Raw genomic sequence first — 20,440 nt, 5'->3', positions numbered from 1 at the left:
ACCAGCCCAGCTGTACAAGTTGTACCCTACAACCTACTGCTCTTGTTTTTTCATGTGTACAAAGCATAGTGATGTGTTAGGGCTGTCGGGCACGGAGGGGAAGGGAGCCAGACACAAGTCCTTGTGGGCACCACGGGTCTGAGCTGTACCCTCTGCCACCCCTACAACATGGCAAAGAGACAAAGTTCACTTCCTTCAGTGGTCCCTGCTCTTGTCAAGCACAGCCTTAAAAAGTTCTTTGAGATTTTTTATTGTGTGGATTAGGTGGTGGTGACAGAACGTTATTGTATGTTAAAATATTCTGTAAAAGAGCATTGAAGTCCCATGAAAAACTCTTTCCTTGCCTTTTTTTTCTCCCTCTTCAGCAGTGATGAGGATTGATAAAAGGTAATTAGAGGCAAAGCAGGTAGCAGCACCTATAGATAAAATTGCCCGACGATTTCCCTTAAAACTGTATGTTCAGTTGCACGAAGTCTGTCTATATGTTAACCATTTAGAGTAGCATTTTCCATACTGCATATCTGCTGCAAGCTATTTTTATTTTTTTTCTTCCTTTTGGAGGAAATTTTCAAGAAAAAACTATGCCATTCTTCACAGAGCATGGAGAAAAAAATGTAGCATTTTCTATGTTGAAAAAATGTATAACACCTTTTTTTTTTTTGGTAAAAATCTGTAGAACCTCAGTGTTTCTGTCTCATGAACCTCAAGCTTAATTTGGACCATTGTCCTTTGCTTTCAGAAGATATCCATAAATACTACTGGCAAGTCGTGTCCCTCTAGCAGCAGGTTTTGCCAAACATAATATCCTTAAAAATTGTTTTCTGTTGTTCGGAAGAGTTACTCCATTCATTGAAGGGGCTTTTAAAAGCTCCTTCCTGGTGATGGTGCACCAAGGACAGGAGCTGTGCAACTTTGATATTTCTGGGGATTTGGGTTCAAATTTATGAATTCTCATTCTTACGGGTTTTTAAATTTTCAGAAGATACAAGCATTTGCAAAATCTAGTGGTCAGAACATTATAAATTTAAATCTGCCGACTGAACTTTGTCTGCTTCCCGTGTACATAAACAGCTGTAATGACATGGGCTTGGACTATTTTTATGTTATGTCTGTACATAGACCTGACAGAAATACACAGTTGTGTCTTTTAGCAGTTTTCACATTCCATATTCCTCACTGTGAATATATCAATAAGTAGTCAAATCCAGTACCTTTTGCTGTAGATTTTTCTGTGACTTAGATAGTTTCACAAGACAACATTATCCACTGCCCATGGTGTTTTTTTTAAAGTACAGCCTGTTATTTCTGCCTACTATAAAGTTTATTCCACAGAAGTAAACACAATTTGTAGTACAAAGTTAGAAATTAACAGAACTGTTCCATATGTTTAAAGGTCAGATTATATGGTCTGTTTGTATAAATTATGCTATGGAAGAGACTTTTAATTAAAACCAATACTGTTGCCTTTTTTATTTCATGTGAAGTGATTATCCTTTCTGCATTTTAGTAGATGGTTATTTTGAATTTGAGCACTGAGGCTGAGAGTTTCTACTTTAGCTGCAATTTTTTTGTTGTTATGCACAAAAATCCTTTGCAGCTGTGCATATTCCAGCCTGTCCACCTCCACCCTGCTGCCCCCTAGAATGAATCTCTCTCTTCCCCTGTTTTCTTGTTCAGCTGGAAGGAACATTAGTGGTTCTTGGAAAGGAGAAGCAGGTTGGCAGTGGCTAGCCAGGAGGAGAAGCAGGCAGAGAAGAGGCTTGTATTCAGGATGGGGCCTGTGTTCCTGAAGGTGGTGCACACATTTAAGAACTAGAGCAAATAATAATTCTTGCCAGAATGCAGAGTTAAAACATAGGCTATAAGATACACTGTGGTATTTGAAACTGAGAAGGAGAATGAATTAAGACACATGCTGTTTTCAGATTAATCAACAGTGGATTGTATGTTTTTATGTATTTTATGGATTTTATGTTTTTAACTAGGAGCAGGTTTGGTGAAGGGAATGAGAGAGATGCATATTATTTACAAAGCCCAGCATAAGCAGGATGAGGAAATCCATTTTGATATATCCTTAGTCCCTGCACCTCTTGGAAGCTGTTAATTCCTTGTCTGCCATGTCAAGAATGCTTTTGGTCCTTCAGCTCTGTGTTCTCACTGGGGCTGAGCTTTGATCTGGTTGCTTTTATCCCAGATTTGGATCCAGCAGAAGCACATGCCTGAAACTTCTCATTTGTTTTATCTCTGCGTTGGGTTTTATTGTGTCTTGGACCAACCTGCTGGAAACTTTCTGTTGTCTAAAATATCTCTGGATATTTGTTGCAGTGTGTAAGTTGTAGTCTGCTACCATTGTGTAGTGGCTTTGCAGTATTTTATTTAATATTAAATATATTCAGTCCTTGTTGTTTTCTTTGTTTACTTTTGGTGATAGAATATTTTTGTACTAAATGCTCGGTGATATATAAATCTCAGTAATCCTAGTAGTTTCTTTTTTTGTGTAGATGAGGTTTTGTGGCATTGAAATAGCTTAGAAAGAGAAAAGTCCTTTGTTTAAAAAATGGTTTTGTGTGTTTATGTATACAACCTGATGACAGAGATGCTTAAATATGTGCATATTTTACATCCATGCAATCACTCTCACCTCTATATTTCTCCATACAGCTATTCTTTTACAGGTTTATGGCAAATTATTTGACTGTTGAAATGATTTTAAATATTGCCTTTGATTGGATCATAGCAATTAATATTCCCTGGTAGATTAGTTACACTGTGCATTCAGTGCCAATTTCCATTCTCTGTGAACCACAGCTATGGTAGGTGCAGTTAACTGCTCTAGCCATATAGTCCCATAAAATCTCAATAAAATCTGAAAACTGTGGAGTATGGGTAATCTTGCTATAAATTGTAATAAAAATTACCCCTGTAGACTCTATATTCTGACCATTACGTTCATGGATACTGCTGCTTTGTACATAAAGTTTTATGAAATAAATTGACCAATTCTACTGCCTCTTCTAGGCACCAAGCTGTTTTGATTGAAAATCTGATAGGTGTGCGCAGAGCATTCTTCCAGTGCATAAATCATGTATAATAAACTTTAAATAGGAAGAAAAATGCCGTATATGTGCTTCACGTAGTATGGACCAGCTTAGAAGGAGGAAATCATCAATACTGTTATTCACATGTATTTGTTAGGCCCGTAAAGACAGGATTCTGTTTCCTAAAACACATTAAATAAACCTGAGTACCACACTTAATCTCTGATGTTATAGTTTGAAATAGCTCCTGTACATCTACATCTGAAAGTGTCGCTTCCACCATTAAAAACATGTAGTGATGTCTGTTACATTCTCTTTTGACATCCTCCTGCTGGACAAGTCCGTGCTGGTCTCCTCTTCTCTAAAAAAATTTCCAAGAAGGAGGATGTTCAGTTGCTTCAGATATCAAACTGTAGTCTGAGGCTGGGCTTCCACAGTTGTAAAATCTATTTTACAAGAAGGATGAGATGAGTTGGTTCCTCTGCTTGGTATTTGATCCACCCAGGTACATTTTTTTATCAGAGGCATTTGAGACAGTTTCAGTTTAAGAAAGCAAAAGAAGTCACTGTCGACCAGCAGTTTCCTTCTTTCCATATTTCAGGTACTGAACTATGCTGTATGCCAAACTTAGATTCCAGAGTTGTGGTTTGGCCACAGCAGTATTCATAATTGTTGGCAGATGATTATTTTTGATATGATTACTTTGAGCCTTTGTGAATGACTTCTCCACATTTGCCTCCTAAGGCCCTGAGGCCAAAGATCCTTTTCTTTAGCATCAGTGTTGGGGACTGAGGCACCTCTTTGACTTTAAGTGAACAGTGACAGGTGGGAAGAAAGTGGGAGCAAGCAAGCCTGCATAGTGCTGTTGCCAGCACTGTGCAGCTGTCTGATCTCAGACACTTCCTGGGATCCCCCCAGACACTTTTGCTAGTTTCCCTGAAAACCAAGGCGTTGCAGAATCGCATGGCAAAGGCTTCTGTTGTCCTCTTGCCACCAAGGAGCAGGTCCACAATGGCTCAAGGGGACACTGAGTCTCTTTCCTTTGCCAGGACTGGTGGTCCAGCACCCAGCAAGAGGAGAGAGGGGGGCTTACACTGCTGAATTTCCCATGCAGCCCATGGAGACGAGTAGGCTCAGCATCCTGAAGGCACCTGTCTCCCTCTGATCGGCTGTGTGGGAGGGTTGTCGATCGTTCTGTTTGCAGTACAGGTCCCTGAAGACAGTGGCACTTCTCCCCCAGGGTCTCCTAGGTCCTGAGGTCTGGGGCTCTGAGAGGTGATGGGGAGTGATTGAAACATACTGTTAGCATTGTTAGGTCATGGGGTTGTTGCAAGTGGCAGATTATTATTATTATTGTTATTGTTATTAGGTTCAAACTAAAATGCTTTCTTCTTTTGCAGATTAATAGCATATTGTGCTACAACATGAGTGCCCTACAATTTTCTTAGCCATATTTTCCACTACCATCCTTCTAGGAGTTTGACAGCAAATGTCACTTTGCTACTTCAATCCCTCATGCTCTCCAGACACAGGGACACACGTGTGTAACAACAGTAATAATGCAATTCTTGTAAATGTTAGTTTTGGCATGTAGGGTAATACTGGTTTTCCATTCTTAATGGAAGTAAGTACACAGCAGCATTGCTTACAGATAGAGATGATCTTTAACTTGTATGCCAGCATGCACTAGAAGCCACTGGAGAGGAGTTTCTAAGAAACAGTAATCATGACCCTTTCTGACTTATTTGAGGCACCTCATATTTCTGCTTCATTTAAACTTGCATCACAATTAAAACCCGGGGCTGTGTTTCCAAGAAAAAACACGTCACCCAGGCTTGGATCAGAACTGGCAAGGCCAGAGGGGCTTCCCCACCATCCAGGCTGATGTCTCACCTAAAAAAGGTGTTGGTGTTAGTCTGCACACTGCAGAGCCACGGAACCCTGCTTCTGACTGGCAAGTCTTAGTGGCTGGATGCCAGGGCCACACAGAAATCTCATCATGAAGAATCATTTTGATTAGCAAGTTGAAAGGCATCCTTCAGAGAAAGCAGGGTGGGGAGTTCATATGTGAAACAAAAGCAATGGAACTCAGAATTTGTAAATCCTTTCAAAAAGCAGAAATAGATTCTTAATTAAGAGAGCAACTAAGCATAATTCAGTTTTTATTGTGGTGTGGTGTATCAGCAGACCTACGTATATGTATGTTTAAAAAGTTATTAGCAGAGAAGTTAATTCAATGCAGAAAACTGAGGTTTTAAGCTGGAGTAGACAGAGCCTTCGGTATTTCAGGATGCTGAAATTTTTTCTCTCTGCTTTCACACCAGCAAGCATCATCTCATAATGAGTCATTTCAACATCAGGTAATTACTGTGTGGCTTAGCTATAGAGATCAATGAAACTCCTGAAAGTTACTTAATTTTCTCCTGTCTCTTAAATATTTCGTTTATCTGTAGCCCAAGTGGCTCATATTTGCCTCTAAATGAAAGATAGTATGTAGACATGAAGTTACTTCTAGTGGGTCTTCATAAGCCTACTGATGGGTTGAGTTTTCATCCCTTTCACTCACAGGAAATGTGACTAAAGTAAATCAGGTTGCAGTAACTGAAAACTGCCAGTGGTGACAGCAGTGTGGTGGTGTATGGTCCTTTTCATGACATCTGCAGGCATCCAACTGCAGGATTTCTGACAGCACTTGGCTTTGTCTGACTACGTCAGACAAAGGTGTGTATCCCTAATTAATCACTGGAGAGAAGCAGAGAGGTTAGGACATACTTGGGTGAAGCCCAGATATGACAGATGGGGACAGCATTTACCTAACAGCTTAGTATGAGCAACACATGTGTGAGAAGTGGGAGGAGGCATGCTGGGCTCTCATCAGCCTGGAGCAATTTAAATCCACAGTCCCCTCCTTCCCAGGAGTTTCCAGAATGTGGACAGGAGCACTAGTTTAGAGAGTGAAAAAAGGAAAAAAATACTGTGATGGTGTGGTTTTGTGCTTGGGTTACTCCCCTGGGAAGGTGGAGGCTGTGTCCTGTTTCAAGAGGTTCATCTGCCCTTAGCAACCAACAGCCTGGATCCTTCCCAGAGATTTTGCTTCCTTGACATGGCTAATCCCATACCATGTCAAAACCAATGCAGCCGTGTGCCAGAAAGCTCAAATTCATTCAGTGCTCATTGGAAAGCTGCTGTGCAAGTTTAAATCTCTTCTAGCACTGTAGAACAGGCAATTTTGCCCTCGAAAGCAGAATCAGGTATTGTCTGGCCCCCACAGCCAGAAAAAATTTTAAAGCCAAAAACTATTTAGTTCAACAGAAATAGAAGCAAGCTTGTACCTGATCGGGATCAGACTTTTTCCTACTGGCAACTAACAGCTGGCAGATACAGTATTAATGATGGTAGACCAAGTTCTGTAGTATTTACAAATTGATATGTGCCTTATGTGAGATCCATTTGTACATCTTACTTTAAAACAAGTGCAGAAAGTGAATTTCCTCGTACTGCCCAAAGGGAAACTCCTGTTTGTTAGTTTGGCAAAGGGAGCATTGAGAAATGATTGCATATATGTATGTGCATCATGAACAATTCTCTGTACTTTCTGTAGCGAAAAAGGACCATTGTTTCTTGAGGGTAACAGCAATGTGGTCACTTGCAGCCTTCAGCACTTGCAGATGTTCTTAAATAACTCCCCTGGCTCGCCAGTCTGTTCAGCATGGAGAGCTAACAGCTTGCTTCTATAGCTCCTGTGCACTCATTCAGTGGCACCTTTGTCCCATGAAAGCAGCAGTCTCTGACTCGTTTCATTTTTCTTGCCTCACCTTAACTTCATTCACACTTCACAAAACCACCAGATAGCTCTGTTGGACAAATCTTGCCTTTCAAGAGGAGCAGCAAGAAAACCAGTTCAGGTGTAGGGCTTGGACTTTATTAATTAAATGTGTCTGCCTATGTTAGGGAGGACTTGATTCAGTGACTCAGACAAGTTCCTTCTGGACCCATGACTAAGTTCAAGGAAAAGCTTGGTTGTTAGGGCAAGGTACAGCACAAAGGGAGGTTAAAATGCACTGGCATGTTTTGTGGGCTTTCCTCCACTTCGCTTGCCAATTGCATTCCATCACTCACTTGTCCTGCACCTTTTTAATCTTATTTGCTAAATTATCTCTTGCCTACTTCTCTTCATTCTTTCCCGTTTGATGTTCATTAGGCCAGTAATTACTTTTAATTCAGTGTTTATGAACTGAGGCTGGTATTTATAAACCTTAGTGCCAGCAGTTCAACAGTTGTTCTTAGATGTCCAAGAGAAAGTCAAAGCTGTTGACATAAGTAGGAGTCATGAACTCTTAATGTATAAAAATCCTGTGCTGCAGTTTGCATGCTGCAGTGAGTGGTGAGGAGGAGATATCTGTTGGGCTTTTGGCCAGTTGGTTATTCTCACGGCTCATTTCGGGTAGGAGAATAGCTTTAAAGGCTGTTTCCCCCCTGGCAGCTGCAGCCATGCTGATGAGAAAACAGGGCAGTTTACACCGTCTGGCTGCGGCAAAGTTCAGCTTCCCGGTTAGTCACCTCAGCTACCCAGTGCCTTGGCCACTCAAGTCTGCAAGCTGAAAAGAAGTGACAAATGGGGAGGGAGACTAAAAGGAATGTATATGTAGGCCGACATAAAAAAAATAAGGGAATAATCCCTAGATCGTTATCTTACTTAATTACAAGCTTTGGTTAGGTTTATTGCAAAAATATAACAGAAAATGTCCTTGAGTTCCCTGCCTTTGAATTTGCCCACTGGTACATTTCCATTCCTCACCTTTTGTCCTCACCATGCTCACGTGTTGCAGCACCTCATGGTGTGTTCAAACATCGGTGTCTGATGAGGCAAACTGCCCATTGTGCCGTATTATCCCTAGGTGCAAAAGTACAACCCCATTGGCAACTTCGTGGCTGTGTTAGGAGTATGCGGAGTAGGACTTACTTGGCAGACACAAAAAGAAGGTAATTGAGAGTTTTCATCCTAGCACATTCCTCTAGTAATCTAAAACCGATACCAAATGTCATAGGACTCTCAATAGTATTTGAAGAGCCAGTAATCTGCAATAATAATGAAACAACATGTCTTATGAGGAACAAAAGTATGTAAGATTTTTCATATGTATTTATACCATCTGTTTTTATGTAGGTGTATTCATGCTTACGTGATCAGAATTGGTGTATAATAACTGTATTACAGACTAAATTATGTAACAACTTTCTTCATTTCAAGTTAGGCTTAGTTTCTGAGCTAGCTACTTAAAACTTCTACTGTAGTGCAAGTCAGATTAAACCACAGTTTACATAGTTTTTTGTTAAAATTTTTCATTTTGTTGACAAACAATTAGCTTTCACAAATCTGTCACCTGTCATTTAAATATTGGGCAGATACAAACATAACTTTTTGTGATGAGGTTCACTTCAAAGAAAAAAAGCTTTACTCAGAGGATAGTGAGGCACTGGAACAGGTTACCCAGAGAAGTTGTGGATGCCCCATCTCTGGAAGTGTTCATGGCCAGATTGGGTGGGGCCCTGAGCAACTTGGCCTAGTGGAAGGTGTCTCTCCCCACAACAGGGCAGTTGGAAATAGATGATCTTGAAGGTCCCTTCAAGCCCAAGCCTTCTTATGATTCTGTGAAAAAAATGAAGTATTAATGAAAGACATAAGAATAACCTCCTGCTTTTAAGAAGGAACATTAGGAAACAAGGCAGAAGTAACACTTCTTTCCAGTTTTATGGGACTAAATCAGCTGACTAGATGGTTCAGTTGCTCTTAAATCAAATGCTAGATTATCCCTACTGCTCAGGTACACATTGAATATAATCATGTGTAAGTCGAGATTTTAAAAAGCACAGTCAGAATGGTGCTCTTTCTGCCTAAAATAATTAAATGTTTTGAACAATTTCTAAGTTGCTGTGTGTTTGTCTCGTAGGTCACTGTTCATTGTCAATAGTCTTTGGTTTGATAAGCAAAAGGTGTTTAATTTACCATACATGAAAGAAATAATAAGCAGTCCAAACATAACCAACATTACTGAGACACACAAACTGTGCTAGGAGAAAGCTAGTAGAAATAGTACTGTGCAACTGTAAATGCACTGTGATTCCAGAAGGGGTTGTTCATCAGCTTACTGAACATATTTTCACTGTATTTTCTTTATGAAGTTCTTTAACATAAAAAAGAAAAACAGCTGAAGGGTAGTTTGTAATCACTCAGTATTCTTTTACTCAGAGGTGGTTCACAGCTAAGACATGAATTAAAATTTAAGACCAACTTTCCCTCGAGTCATCATTCATTTGTGGGGCACTTTCTTTTCAAGAGCCCAGCAATCCATCAGTGCTACTCTATGGCTGCACAGCTCCTGAAGTATCTACAGCCCTCCCATTTTTCATTGTTAACTGAGTCCTTTTACTAGAGTCAGAGAACACTGTAACATAAGAAAGATGGCAAAATGGGAACTTTAACTGTGACTTTTGGGCCTTCTCCCTAGGTGAACTGGGCCTACAGAACTGTTCATGATCTCTAGAGGAAACCTGTGATACCTGTTGTCCAGATCCATGGCTAGCCAGAATTGAGTAGGAATTAATACCTTTCTCGAAAATCGTGTTACAAGACCCAGAAAGTGTCCTGTCTCTGACACTGCAGTACAGGAGAGCACAAGCTAACAAACTGCAGCAGTTGGCTCTTTAAATAAATAACTGTGAATTCCCTTATTTCATCCAACCAAACAAAATAAACACATTTTTACACAAATCTACGCGTGTCTTTCCCCTTCCTACACTTCCCTTGCGGAGTCAGGCATCTCTCCAGTTTTGCTCTGTACTCCAGCTGCCTTCAGTGTCTCTCGGCATTTACTAATCCTATATGGTATTTCATGAGTAAGAAGGAATGTCTTTTTCTCTACGTTACTTCTGAAGTTTGTCTCTGGATTTGTCCCTTGGCACAAGCAACCCCCCCAGTTCCCCTCAGCACTATCCCAAGTCACACTTGTGCCCCATATTTTCCCCCGTGCCTGTCTCTTCATTTCCTCTTCCTCCGCATATGTGGATTGTTCTTTCTTCCCTTTGAAGGGCAACAATCAGCATAAGAGGGAAGGCAAGTCACCTGCCTTTCTGCTCTCCTCTTGTTTCCTGTCTCTTTGGCACAAAACCTAACTCTGGTGGGTTGATTTTGGCTGTCTACCAGGCACACACCCAGCCGCTCTCACACTCCCCCTCATCATAATAGTGGGAAAGATGAAGTGGAAGAGCTCAAGGGTCAAGATAAAGACGGGGAGATCACTTATCAATTACCATCACAGACAAAGAATACTCAATGTGGGAAAAATAATTTATTGCTAATTAAATGTAGATTAGGTTGGTGAAAACCACCACCCCCAACCCCCTTTTCCAGGGCTCAACTTTACTCCTTGATTTCCAGCTCTTCTCCCTCCCCCATCCCAGGGGGATAGGAAATGGGGACTGGGGACTGTGGTTAGTACATAATGGTTCCTCTCTGCTGCTCTTCCTCCTCACACTGTTCCCCTACTCCAGTGTGGGTTCCCTATAAATAGCAGTTCCCATCAGGACAGCCTGGTCCACAGTGGTCTTTTCTAGGGGCTGCAGGAGAACTTCTGCACCACTATGAAGAACCTCCTCCCCCCAATCTCTTCTCATGTTGGTGCCTGCAGAGCTGTTTCACAGAATCACAGAATTGTTAGGGTTGGAAGGGACCTCTGGAGATCATCTAGTCCAACCCCCTTGCCAGGGCAGGGTCACCTAGAGCATGTTACACAGGAACACATCCAGGTGGGTTTTGAATGTCTCCAGAGAGGGAGACTCCAGAACTTCCCTGGGCAGCCTGTTCCGGTGCTCTACCACCCTCAGCGTAAAGCGTTCCTCATACTATTTTTTCCTCCCTCCTCTCTTGGCCAGTTTTTTTGCTTTTTCTTAATCCTGTTTTCCCCGAGACACCCTCACCACAGCTGCAGGGCTCAGCCACATCCTGCATTGGGTTGTTGGAGCAGCTCGAACTGGCTGTGTCCAGCACGAGGCAGCCCCAGCCACTCTGCACAGAGGCCCCTGCAGCTGCCATTGCCAGCACCTGGGCACTTGCTCCATTGCCATACAGTATGGATACTGTAAGCTATGAAGGTATAAAACAAGTCTTGCAATTCCTGATATTCAGATATTTGTAAGACCTGAGACTACGGGACTTTTCAAAAAAATTTGACTAGGCCCCCTGATATCAATCACTTGAAAGTTGTTTGCCTGTGTGAAGTTATGTATGTAATGTAGAATGAAGGATCCTTCAGAGGCTGACATCAGTGTTGAGCTGACATCAATGTATGAGAAATCAGGACAGCTGCAGTTTTAGATACCTAAATTTTAGTTGGATGGAGTGACGTGGATTCCATCCTGGTACCTCATGATGAACGCTTGAAATCAGAGATTGCTCCTGGAATTTTGCTATAAAATGTGTTGTTGAGTGTTCTGTGTTGCACAAAGCAGATGTAGCCCTTTCCCTTCACTTTCTGAAGATAGGCAGAGTAAGTAACTTGAGGGTAACCTGAGTTTTTGTTGGATGTTGCATGTACACTTGTATTTTGGTAATGCCAAGTACACTGGCATAGCCTTTGTGAATTCACACACCTGTATGCGCTGGTAGTGCTTGCACCCAGCTATGACACCGCTGGATGACTTTGCCCATCTGTCACCTATTTGGGAAGCTCAGCACAAGCAATGCTACCTGGCCAGAGCAGGCGGATGTGTTGTGCGCCCTGATGTTGTTCTGGGACAAGATTAATTTCAGCACGCTCATATTAATCCGTTATGTGTCTCTTTCCAGCACAAATGGACCCCCGAGGCCTATCTCCCAGACAAATTAAAAGTGACAGTGATGATGACGACCTGCCAAATGTGACCTTAGATAGCGTTAATGAAACTGGATCTACAGCGCTCTCCATAGCCAGAGCAGTACAAGAGTAAGTATCATATTCCCAGAGCAAGATGAGTGTTGCTGAGGTGTTCCCAGGCTGATGGAGGCACCGGTGCCACAGGGGTGTCCTCTTGGCTGCGGGCTGCATACCTGCCAGCATCTCTTCCATGTAGCTTTGTTCCCTTCAGGAAGAGATGACTGTATCTCTCATCTCTCATTGTCTTTTCCTTTCTTTCTCTTTGCCCTCATTATTGAGTTTGAAATTGAAATAGTTTCTTCCCCTTTATTTACTTGCAAAGCTTTTGGTGGTTTTATATCCTTTCCAAAGGGAGATCAGGTTAGATTTCCACTTAAAAAACATGAAATTTTTTTCTTGACTAAAAGCAGCATCAAGATTGTAGTTGCTATCAGACAGGAACTAGCTACATTTCTCCTGAAGGACAGTGTTTTTGGAAGAAAATTAGTGAGTGGCTTTGAACGGTTTTTCCATTGCGGTTATTTTTCTGTGTACTGTACTAACTGGACGGACAAATAAGTTCTCAATTTAGTGTCTGCATTGCTTGTTTCAAAAAAAAGAAACAGTTTATCATGAACATTAGCAATTCTGTAGATATATGAGCTTGTTCAGTCACTGTAGCAGCTGGAAGGGAACCAACTGTGAGGTAAATAAGTATTAATATCCCCATTTTATAGGTGAGGAAAATGAGGTTATGCGTAAAGGTCACCCTGTACCTCTGAAACAGAGCTGGAAATAGAACTAGAGCCTCCAGGCACTGAAGCCTGTGCTAGACCCACAAAACCCATTACTTTATCTGAGAGGTTCAAAATATGGGTATTCTGGACATTATTAAAGAAAAATGCATATAATAAAGGCCATTAGACATTGTTATTTTCTAAATTATTGTGGACACATTTTAATTGTCTCTAACACGGTATCTAAAAACTTTTTTCTTTGTTTTCCTGGACATCAGTAAACAAAACCACTGACATTCCTAAACCATGTTTGAGGAGGAACTGTCTTTTTTTGTGTGTGTGTTTTCACCAGACATATACTAATTAATCTTCTAGCCAGGCACAGTAACTGTGAACCTCAAACCTATATTATCCTTAAGCAGGAAGAGATGTTTTTATGGGCAAGGAAATGCAAGGTGTTGGCTCTCGTGATTAGCAGGCTCCCCTTCTGACCGTTATAAAAGAAGGGAAGGTTTCTTTGCCAGTGACATTATTGCTTGAGAGACAGGTCCCTTATGTACTTTGAATTCGCTAGTTGCGACACTAGGCCCTGAAGTGCTGAGTATTTTGTTCTCAGATTACAGCACACATAATAAGCCAGAAAAATAAAACAACCCAGCATGATTTTGCACTAAGTGGTTCTTTCTAATTAATGAAAAAAGGAAGCATGGAGCACTAGCAAATAATTTTGATATATTACTGGCAGGCAGATACTGTTCTCTGTGATGGATATTGCTTGAACACTTAGAGAATTGGTCAAACCATGAAAAGCTTTTTTAGCTTTTCTACAATGCATTCCACAGTTTGTGAAGGTAATGCGTTGAATATTACTTGGCTGGCTCTGGAGCTTCAGAATTGAATTAAGAAATTTAATAATATAACATCAACTCATCCTTGTTACAGGTTTTATTTAAACAGTAATCTGTTAGTTTATCTCAAAAGCCCCATTAGGAAAATCTAATTTGACTGTGATATGCAATTTGTCGTCTTTACTTCATTCTCAATCACAGACACCACACATACAGCTGCTGAGCTGAAAAGGAATGTTGGTGCGTTACACCAACTTCACTCAATCCATTTCTTTCTTGGTCTGCAATATTGTGCCCTACAGGCAGGCTCTATTCTGATTTTAGGCATCTAATATGTACCTTAATATTAGATCTTTAGCAAAAGAGTCCACTGAAAAAGAAGCCCACATTCTACATACCTTTGTTTCAGAAAGGAAAGTGCCTTTGAAGCCTTCCAAAGGGAGATCCTGTGTACTCAATTTCAGTATCTAAACTTAGCAGACGGGAATTTCCTCTGAGGATGTCGAAAGGCACCTACTGTTCTGCTGAATCCCTGGGCAGCACAGGGATGTGCATAGTAAGACTACTTCAGTAATCAGTAAAACATAGGTCCAGGCCAAGTGCCCAAGTGAGGCAGGCTGGCTTCGAGTATAGACAACTGTCCCACAGAGTGTGTTCTTCTCTAAGTGAGCCTGTAAACTATTGTGAATAGTTACACAGTTAACAACAAAAAATACTTTCCTGCGTGTACTGGCTGGGAGGTACAGCATGGCACTTCCAAAGGGATGGCAGCATCCTTTCCTTCAGTACCAGTTACTGTTGTGCAGGCTTGGCTTTGTTAGACACAATACCAAGCCTAGTTTGTAGATGCTAGTAGCAGGTGCAAGACGACAGTTGACCTTTTCCTGGTTGTTTTTTGGACATATATTAAGTTATACATACATATATATGTATGTATATATATTTGCCTATTGCCACCTATTCTCCAAGAGAAGTAAGGGATTTCAAACCCTGTGGGGATTTCACTATCCTGTGGTGGGCATTTGCTTTGTGTTGATCCTGCGTAGCCCCTCATGCCATGTGTGGGGCTGTGGGGATTGCCTTGGTGCTTTGCCTTTCCTTGCCTCCTGGCTTTTCCTGTGCATCCAGGATTCATGTTGCCCACATAGGTATCTGCATCCAAGCTGGCTATCTCACCTCCCTGCATATGGGACGGAGAGCACTTGGTATGTTCAGACGATAATTCTTTTGACCTATTCTAGCTGTCTAATTTGGGGAGAAAGAGTCCATCCTGTGAGCACCCATTCCTCTCCATTGACTGCAGGCAGTGCAGACAACTGCCTGGGACACACGTCAGCACTGCAGATCTCTAGTGTGAGGTGAGGGTACAGCAATCCACAGTGCCTGACTGAGGAGACAGCATGCCAGAAGCTGGTAGTGACAGCATCATACTGAATGCTCCAGCTTTTTGTCTTGAATCTAAGTCCGCTAGGTGGAGTTAGCCAAGGTTGTAACCACAAGCTGAAGGAAATCAGCTAGTCAGTTTTTGGGGAGAAACTGCTGTTTTAATACAGCCATTTTTAAGCTTTTTGTCTTGGAAATTTTACTTATGTGGCTGGGTCACAGGTCAGTTTGGAATGCCTACATGAAAGCTTTGCTTTTCATGTCCTCTAAACCTGGAGGGCATCCACCTGTGTTGCTGCTTTGTTTCAGGTCCACTGTAGTCTTGCAAGAACAAAATTCTTAGCAGTAAAAATTGTGACAATGAAACACTGAGAGCCACATGTTTGGCATTAGTTCTTATTTACACAAACAGAATGTAATTTGCTTGCATATTTGTAAAATAACCAAGTATGACTATTTTTTCTCAGGGAAATTGCATTCTTGCTGCTAGCTTTATATTGACTGAGCTTCAAGACTTGTCTCTTAGTAGTTCTGTTGGAATGACTTCACAGTCCTCCTTCAGTTCAACAAACCCAATCAATAATGTAAATTTATAGATAAACAAAGTCATTATTTCAGACAGGGTACTTTGGTGAAATTTCTTCATGTGACAGTGCTGCTTTATGGCAGTTGCTATGCCTTGGGAAATATGGACTAAGAACAATTTATTAATCTCAGATCATATGCTCTGGCTGATAATAAATATTGCAGCATTATGGAGATTTCAGTGGGCTTTGCATTGTAAGCAGCATTTCATCCTTTTTGTAGCGTGTTTTACAAACTCACTTTGACATGTAGCTCTCTAACAAAGAGCAGATTTGCCTCTATGCGCCTGACACCACTGATGCTAATTGCACAGCAAGAATAGCATCATTATATTCAGGGTCAAATCTCAGATATGCTCTAGAAATCTTTATGAAGCCAAGGGAAGAGAAGGCATTAGTCAATCCCTAGAAGACCAGTAAAACTTTTTAAGGGTCCCCCCCAGAGGCAACAAGCTGTTTCCTTGGCCTGGCAGCCCTTCCATCCCTAGGCTGCTCTGATGCACTGGGGCTCAGGAGCCATCTCCATGGTGTGTAGTAATGCAAACCCTGAACAGGGCATTCATCTCCTTATTTCCCTGCACACTTGTGTGGTAAAATACATTATTTTACAGCATGCAAATCTCTCTCTATGAATATGCACAACTTAAGGCCTCCTGTGTGCAGAGGCTGAGGGCAGAAGCAGGAGAGGCAGAGGGTGATTTTTTAGTATGAACTTTTGATCAATATATTGGTAAAAATTCAGAGATCCATAAATTCCTCTTTCTCTCTAGACTTTTTTCTCCTTAGGTGTTGTAGGTGGAGGGAACTCCTTTAATTATACCATTTTTTCTTTCAAATGTCAAGGAAAAGAGGAACTGTGCATATAAACTGATGATGCTTCAGGTAGCATATTTTGTGGGGTAAGGGAGAGACAGAAAATTCAGAGAGGAAATCCTGACTACTTGTAGTTATAGCTGCAGTTAATTCAGAGAAATGGAATTTGTCATTTGTATGTGACTGCTGTGACCTTTAACGGGAACTCTTCTTTGCGCTGAGCTGGGTGCCTCTGAGTGCTTGTATGAAAATGAGATTAGGGACTTTGACCCCACCCTTGTTCTCTTTGGCTACTTTATGTGATTGATACATGAAAGCTAACGTGATCATCTTACTTTATTTTTAAATTCACTGGCTTCTATTACTCCAATACAGTAGGAGTTGGTTTTTGATACTACACTAGTGAAAAAGAAATTCCACAGCAGACAGACAGCATAGACATCATACCAATGTACTCTCTTAAATTAGTATATGTTTTTTCAAGTCTTAATTTTTTTGCCCTAGATCTCTTTTTGTCTCCCTCCTCTTCTTAAATGTAAATCAACTTTTGTGGCTTATTTTTATCTCTTTTGAAGTTTGTATCTGTGTTTCCATCAGCTGTTCATTTTCTGCACTGATATAGCCTGCTTTGCTGCTTCAGCTGCAAGCATTGCTGCTATTGTGCTATTCGTTATAAGGAACTTTCACCTCAGTTTTTCTTCCACTTGCCGACAAAAGACTTTGTCCTGAGTCTCCAAGAAACTTTAACAAGGTTGTTTTGGCAGTACTTATGTGTACTTCACCTCTCTCTCCTCTGGTACATCCACCCTCCGTGAAAAAATACTCATTTTAAAACTGGCACACAATTGGATACTGGTTTTACAGATGGACAGTTGACTAGTAGTGGTCCAGAATTGCCTCAATAAAGGATTTTTTCACTGGAGAATGCTAAGTGGTCTAAAGTGAAATTGTGGGAATACGTCAATTTCAATTTTACTTTTCTCATAAAGCGTTCCCAAGTCTGGGATGCATTTTTCCACTGCAGTAAGACTTTAGAGCAGAAGATTGCATAGTCGCTGCAATCCTCTTGGAAGAAAATTGGACCACATACTCAGAAAGAACTGTCTGTGGGCCTCCCACCTCCCCATAGGCTGTTACGTGTTGTAGGGCTTCTCCTTGGCCTCCTTCGGAGTCACTCTACAAATTGAACTGACTTAATAAACACTGAGAGAGAGGTATGTGTGCAGATATGTAAATGAAAGACACTGGTGGTGTAGAGCCCTACAAGGCAGTCAGTCATCTGTGTTATGGTTGATCCTCCCACTGTTGTCATTATTTCAGGGATTTTCTCTTCTAGTTCTGTTTTATTTTTTGGCAGAAGTCTCAAATAAGTATCCTGTGGCAGAAAAGAAGAGATTTCTGCAGTGAAAAGTGTTGCTGGGTTGGAAGCTGGCTAATAACCCAAGGGCACCATTGAGCTGGCAGACGTGTGCTGTGTCTCAGCTAGCTTAGGCAACTTGTGGGCAATGCTGGACTGTCCAATTTGGACATAACTTTGCAGCAAAGTTCATCTCTCCCAATGCAATCTACCTAAAAGTTAGGCTCAAGTATTTTGGATTTCCTCAGTGGAGAGAGATGCATACTCCAGTCATCTCATCAGTTGTGATCACCTTTTGGAGGAGTCTGTCTTCCCCAGGAGCTATAAAGAAACCTGGACAAGTGGTTTTGGGCGAGTGATAAAATCTCAGATGGCTGAAGATACATATGAGGAAACCCCCTCTGTATTATTTTCTAAGGCCATTCTGGAAGTCTGTGACTTAAGAAGAAATTGAGCTAGTACAAGTAAGCTTTGGCTTGGTGCAACTACTATAGGGGAAGTTTCTGCTACCTACATGCAATTCAGATAACTCACTGAAGAAGTACTGACTTTTTCTACAGTGTGTTTATATGGCATTTTACAAACTGCTTCCTAGCAGAATCTGAATTCTCAGAAACGTCTGCTTGTATATAAAAAATTAATGTGCCTAAAGCTATATTGAAGACTTCTATCCAAGACCTTGAAAGAACTGTATACCTTTGGGAATTGCTTTTTTGGGCACTAAGTATGAATCTTGGGTTTCAGTAATCGAATGAACTTATATTATTCTAAAAAGGTTCTTTTTCTTTTTTTTTTTTTGAATATGTGATATTTGACAAAAGAAAAGTTTAATAATTTGACAGTTGGTTAGTAAAATCAAAGGATGCCATTCTGTGCATGCACTAGTATTTTTGGTGCGAACATTTTTTGATATATGTTCCTGAGCCTTTTGCCAGGATAACAGATTTCCCGTCAGCCAACAACCACAAGGAACAAGGGCTAGGTGAATGACAACTGTAAATCAAAAGCATCTTCTTCAAAGAAGTTGACATCACTGCCTACTTTAAAAGGACTATATTGCTTAAAAGGACAGTGTATCAGGGGATAGGGGTATTGTCAAGTTGTTCGCTGAAGAAAGCTAATTTGAAAATAAAAGTGCTTTTAGCTTGGTCTACACAAAATCGTGTTTTCCCGTTTCCCTTGTAAGAGTAAGTTTCCATGACTATTGAGTAGATGATTGTAGAACAAGGCTATATTGCCATTAGGATGTCTCTTCTCTTGAATCACTTAGAAGGGGTGGCCGTTGCTCTTAAATACGTATTTTACCCCACCATTGCTAGAAGTAATATTCTCCTTTTGAGAAAAATATTTAAGTGCATAAGCTGGAAGAACTAAGGAATCCTGCTTCTGTTAAAGTCCAGAGGAGTTTTACCATCAACTTTGTTTGGTCTAATGATTAATCCTGAAACTGTAACAGAAGTCTGGATGCTAAAAAGAAAACCAGTAACTCAACACTTGGACTATTTTTGGAACCAGTATGATGCAAAGAGAGAGTTATTTGCAATGTGTATTCATTGATACCTTCTGTATGTCTCTTTCATTTCCTTTATACATCACAAGCAAATTTTCTAAACTCTTGTTTCCCAGCTTCAGTTTAGTGTCTATATTGAACTCACATATAAATATCTTCTCAGAAATAAATTAGATTTGTTAATTAATTTAAATTTTACTCTGTGAAATGCCAATCATTTCAAGGTAGTTACCAAACTTTGCCATTATTGGAATTAACATTTCTAAACATGTTTACACAAATTTGCTTTGGAATAAATTGCCACAAAACAATAGCTTACGATTATCATTCACATAGCACTTTTTATCTTTGGAGTGCTTTGCAAACATTAACTAATTAAATTGTACAGGTCCCCTGTGTGTTCAGATATTATAATTATCCACAGGTTAGCGACTAGCTCAAGGCCATGCAGCAGAGCAGAGAATGAGCTGATATCAGGAATGTCTGCCTCTCACTCCCCTGCTTAATCCACTACAATGTGTTGCTCCAGAGTCATTAGTTGGTAGATATGTGAAATGCATTTTATGGATAGGAAGGTAGACATTCTATAGTTGCTTGAAGAGCATGACACTGAAGAAGGAATTATAAATAACATTATGAATTACTGCTACCCAGTTAGCAGTTTGTACACCTATTTGGTATCTGTTCCCCCAGTGATTGGTTATTCAACTTTTTATGTTTTTTCTTTCTAAATGAGTGCAAAAAGCAGGGGCAGAGCTGTGTGTCTTTAGAAATTCAGGGCTGTAGCAAATACTTAGAGGTGTGGATTAGATAGCAGAACACTGCCAGAAAAAGCCACAATGAAACTACCTCATTGAACTGCTGCCTTGGCTTACTGATAAGAAAAAGAAAGAGCATTGTCCTCTGCTGTCACTTGAGCCAAAATTACTTCTTTTTTCATTATCTAGATCAGATAAGTTTTTATCTTTCCTTTTGCATAAGGCAGTTCCTGTGATTTTGTGACAGACAAATATGCAGCACAATTAAATCTTAATAGCAGTGCTTATACTGATTTATGGAAAAATTGTCCTATTTAGATCAATGCACGCAAACTACAAAAGTTGTGTAGGTCATGGATATGTAAAACGCATGCAAAGGAGGGGAACTATTAAGAGACGAACACTGTTCAGCAAGACAAAATTGAATGAGCATGTAAATACAGGGATTAAAAAAAAAAAGCCACCACCCTACATTTTTTCCTGCCGTTTTCCTTTTTCCTGCATAATGGGAAAAGATTGTG

At 40.6% G+C, this 20,440-nt stretch overlaps 1 protein-coding gene across 9 annotated transcripts in view; it reads left to right on the top strand.

The window, feature by feature from the left end:
• KLF12 (KLF transcription factor 12) overlaps window positions 1-20,440 on the top strand; it is a 241,587-nt gene that overhangs the window by 151,585 nt on the left and 69,562 nt on the right. For all 9 annotated transcript variants that reach the window (XM_064645887.1, XM_064645882.1, XM_064645883.1 and 6 more), the window contains one exon: window positions 11,884-12,019. In XM_064645887.1, the coding sequence (XP_064501957.1) occupies window positions 11,884-12,019 (136 nt within the window). The remainder of the gene's footprint in view (window positions 1-11,883; window positions 12,020-20,440) is intronic.

This window comes from Pseudopipra pipra, chromosome 2 (assembly GCF_036250125.1).
Source record: "Pseudopipra pipra isolate bDixPip1 chromosome 2, bDixPip1.hap1, whole genome shotgun sequence".
Lineage (NCBI taxonomy): Eukaryota > Metazoa > Chordata > Aves > Passeriformes > Pipridae > Pseudopipra > Pseudopipra pipra.
Note: the sequence above shows the minus strand (reverse complement) of the source record. Positions and strands in the feature narration are given on the sequence as shown.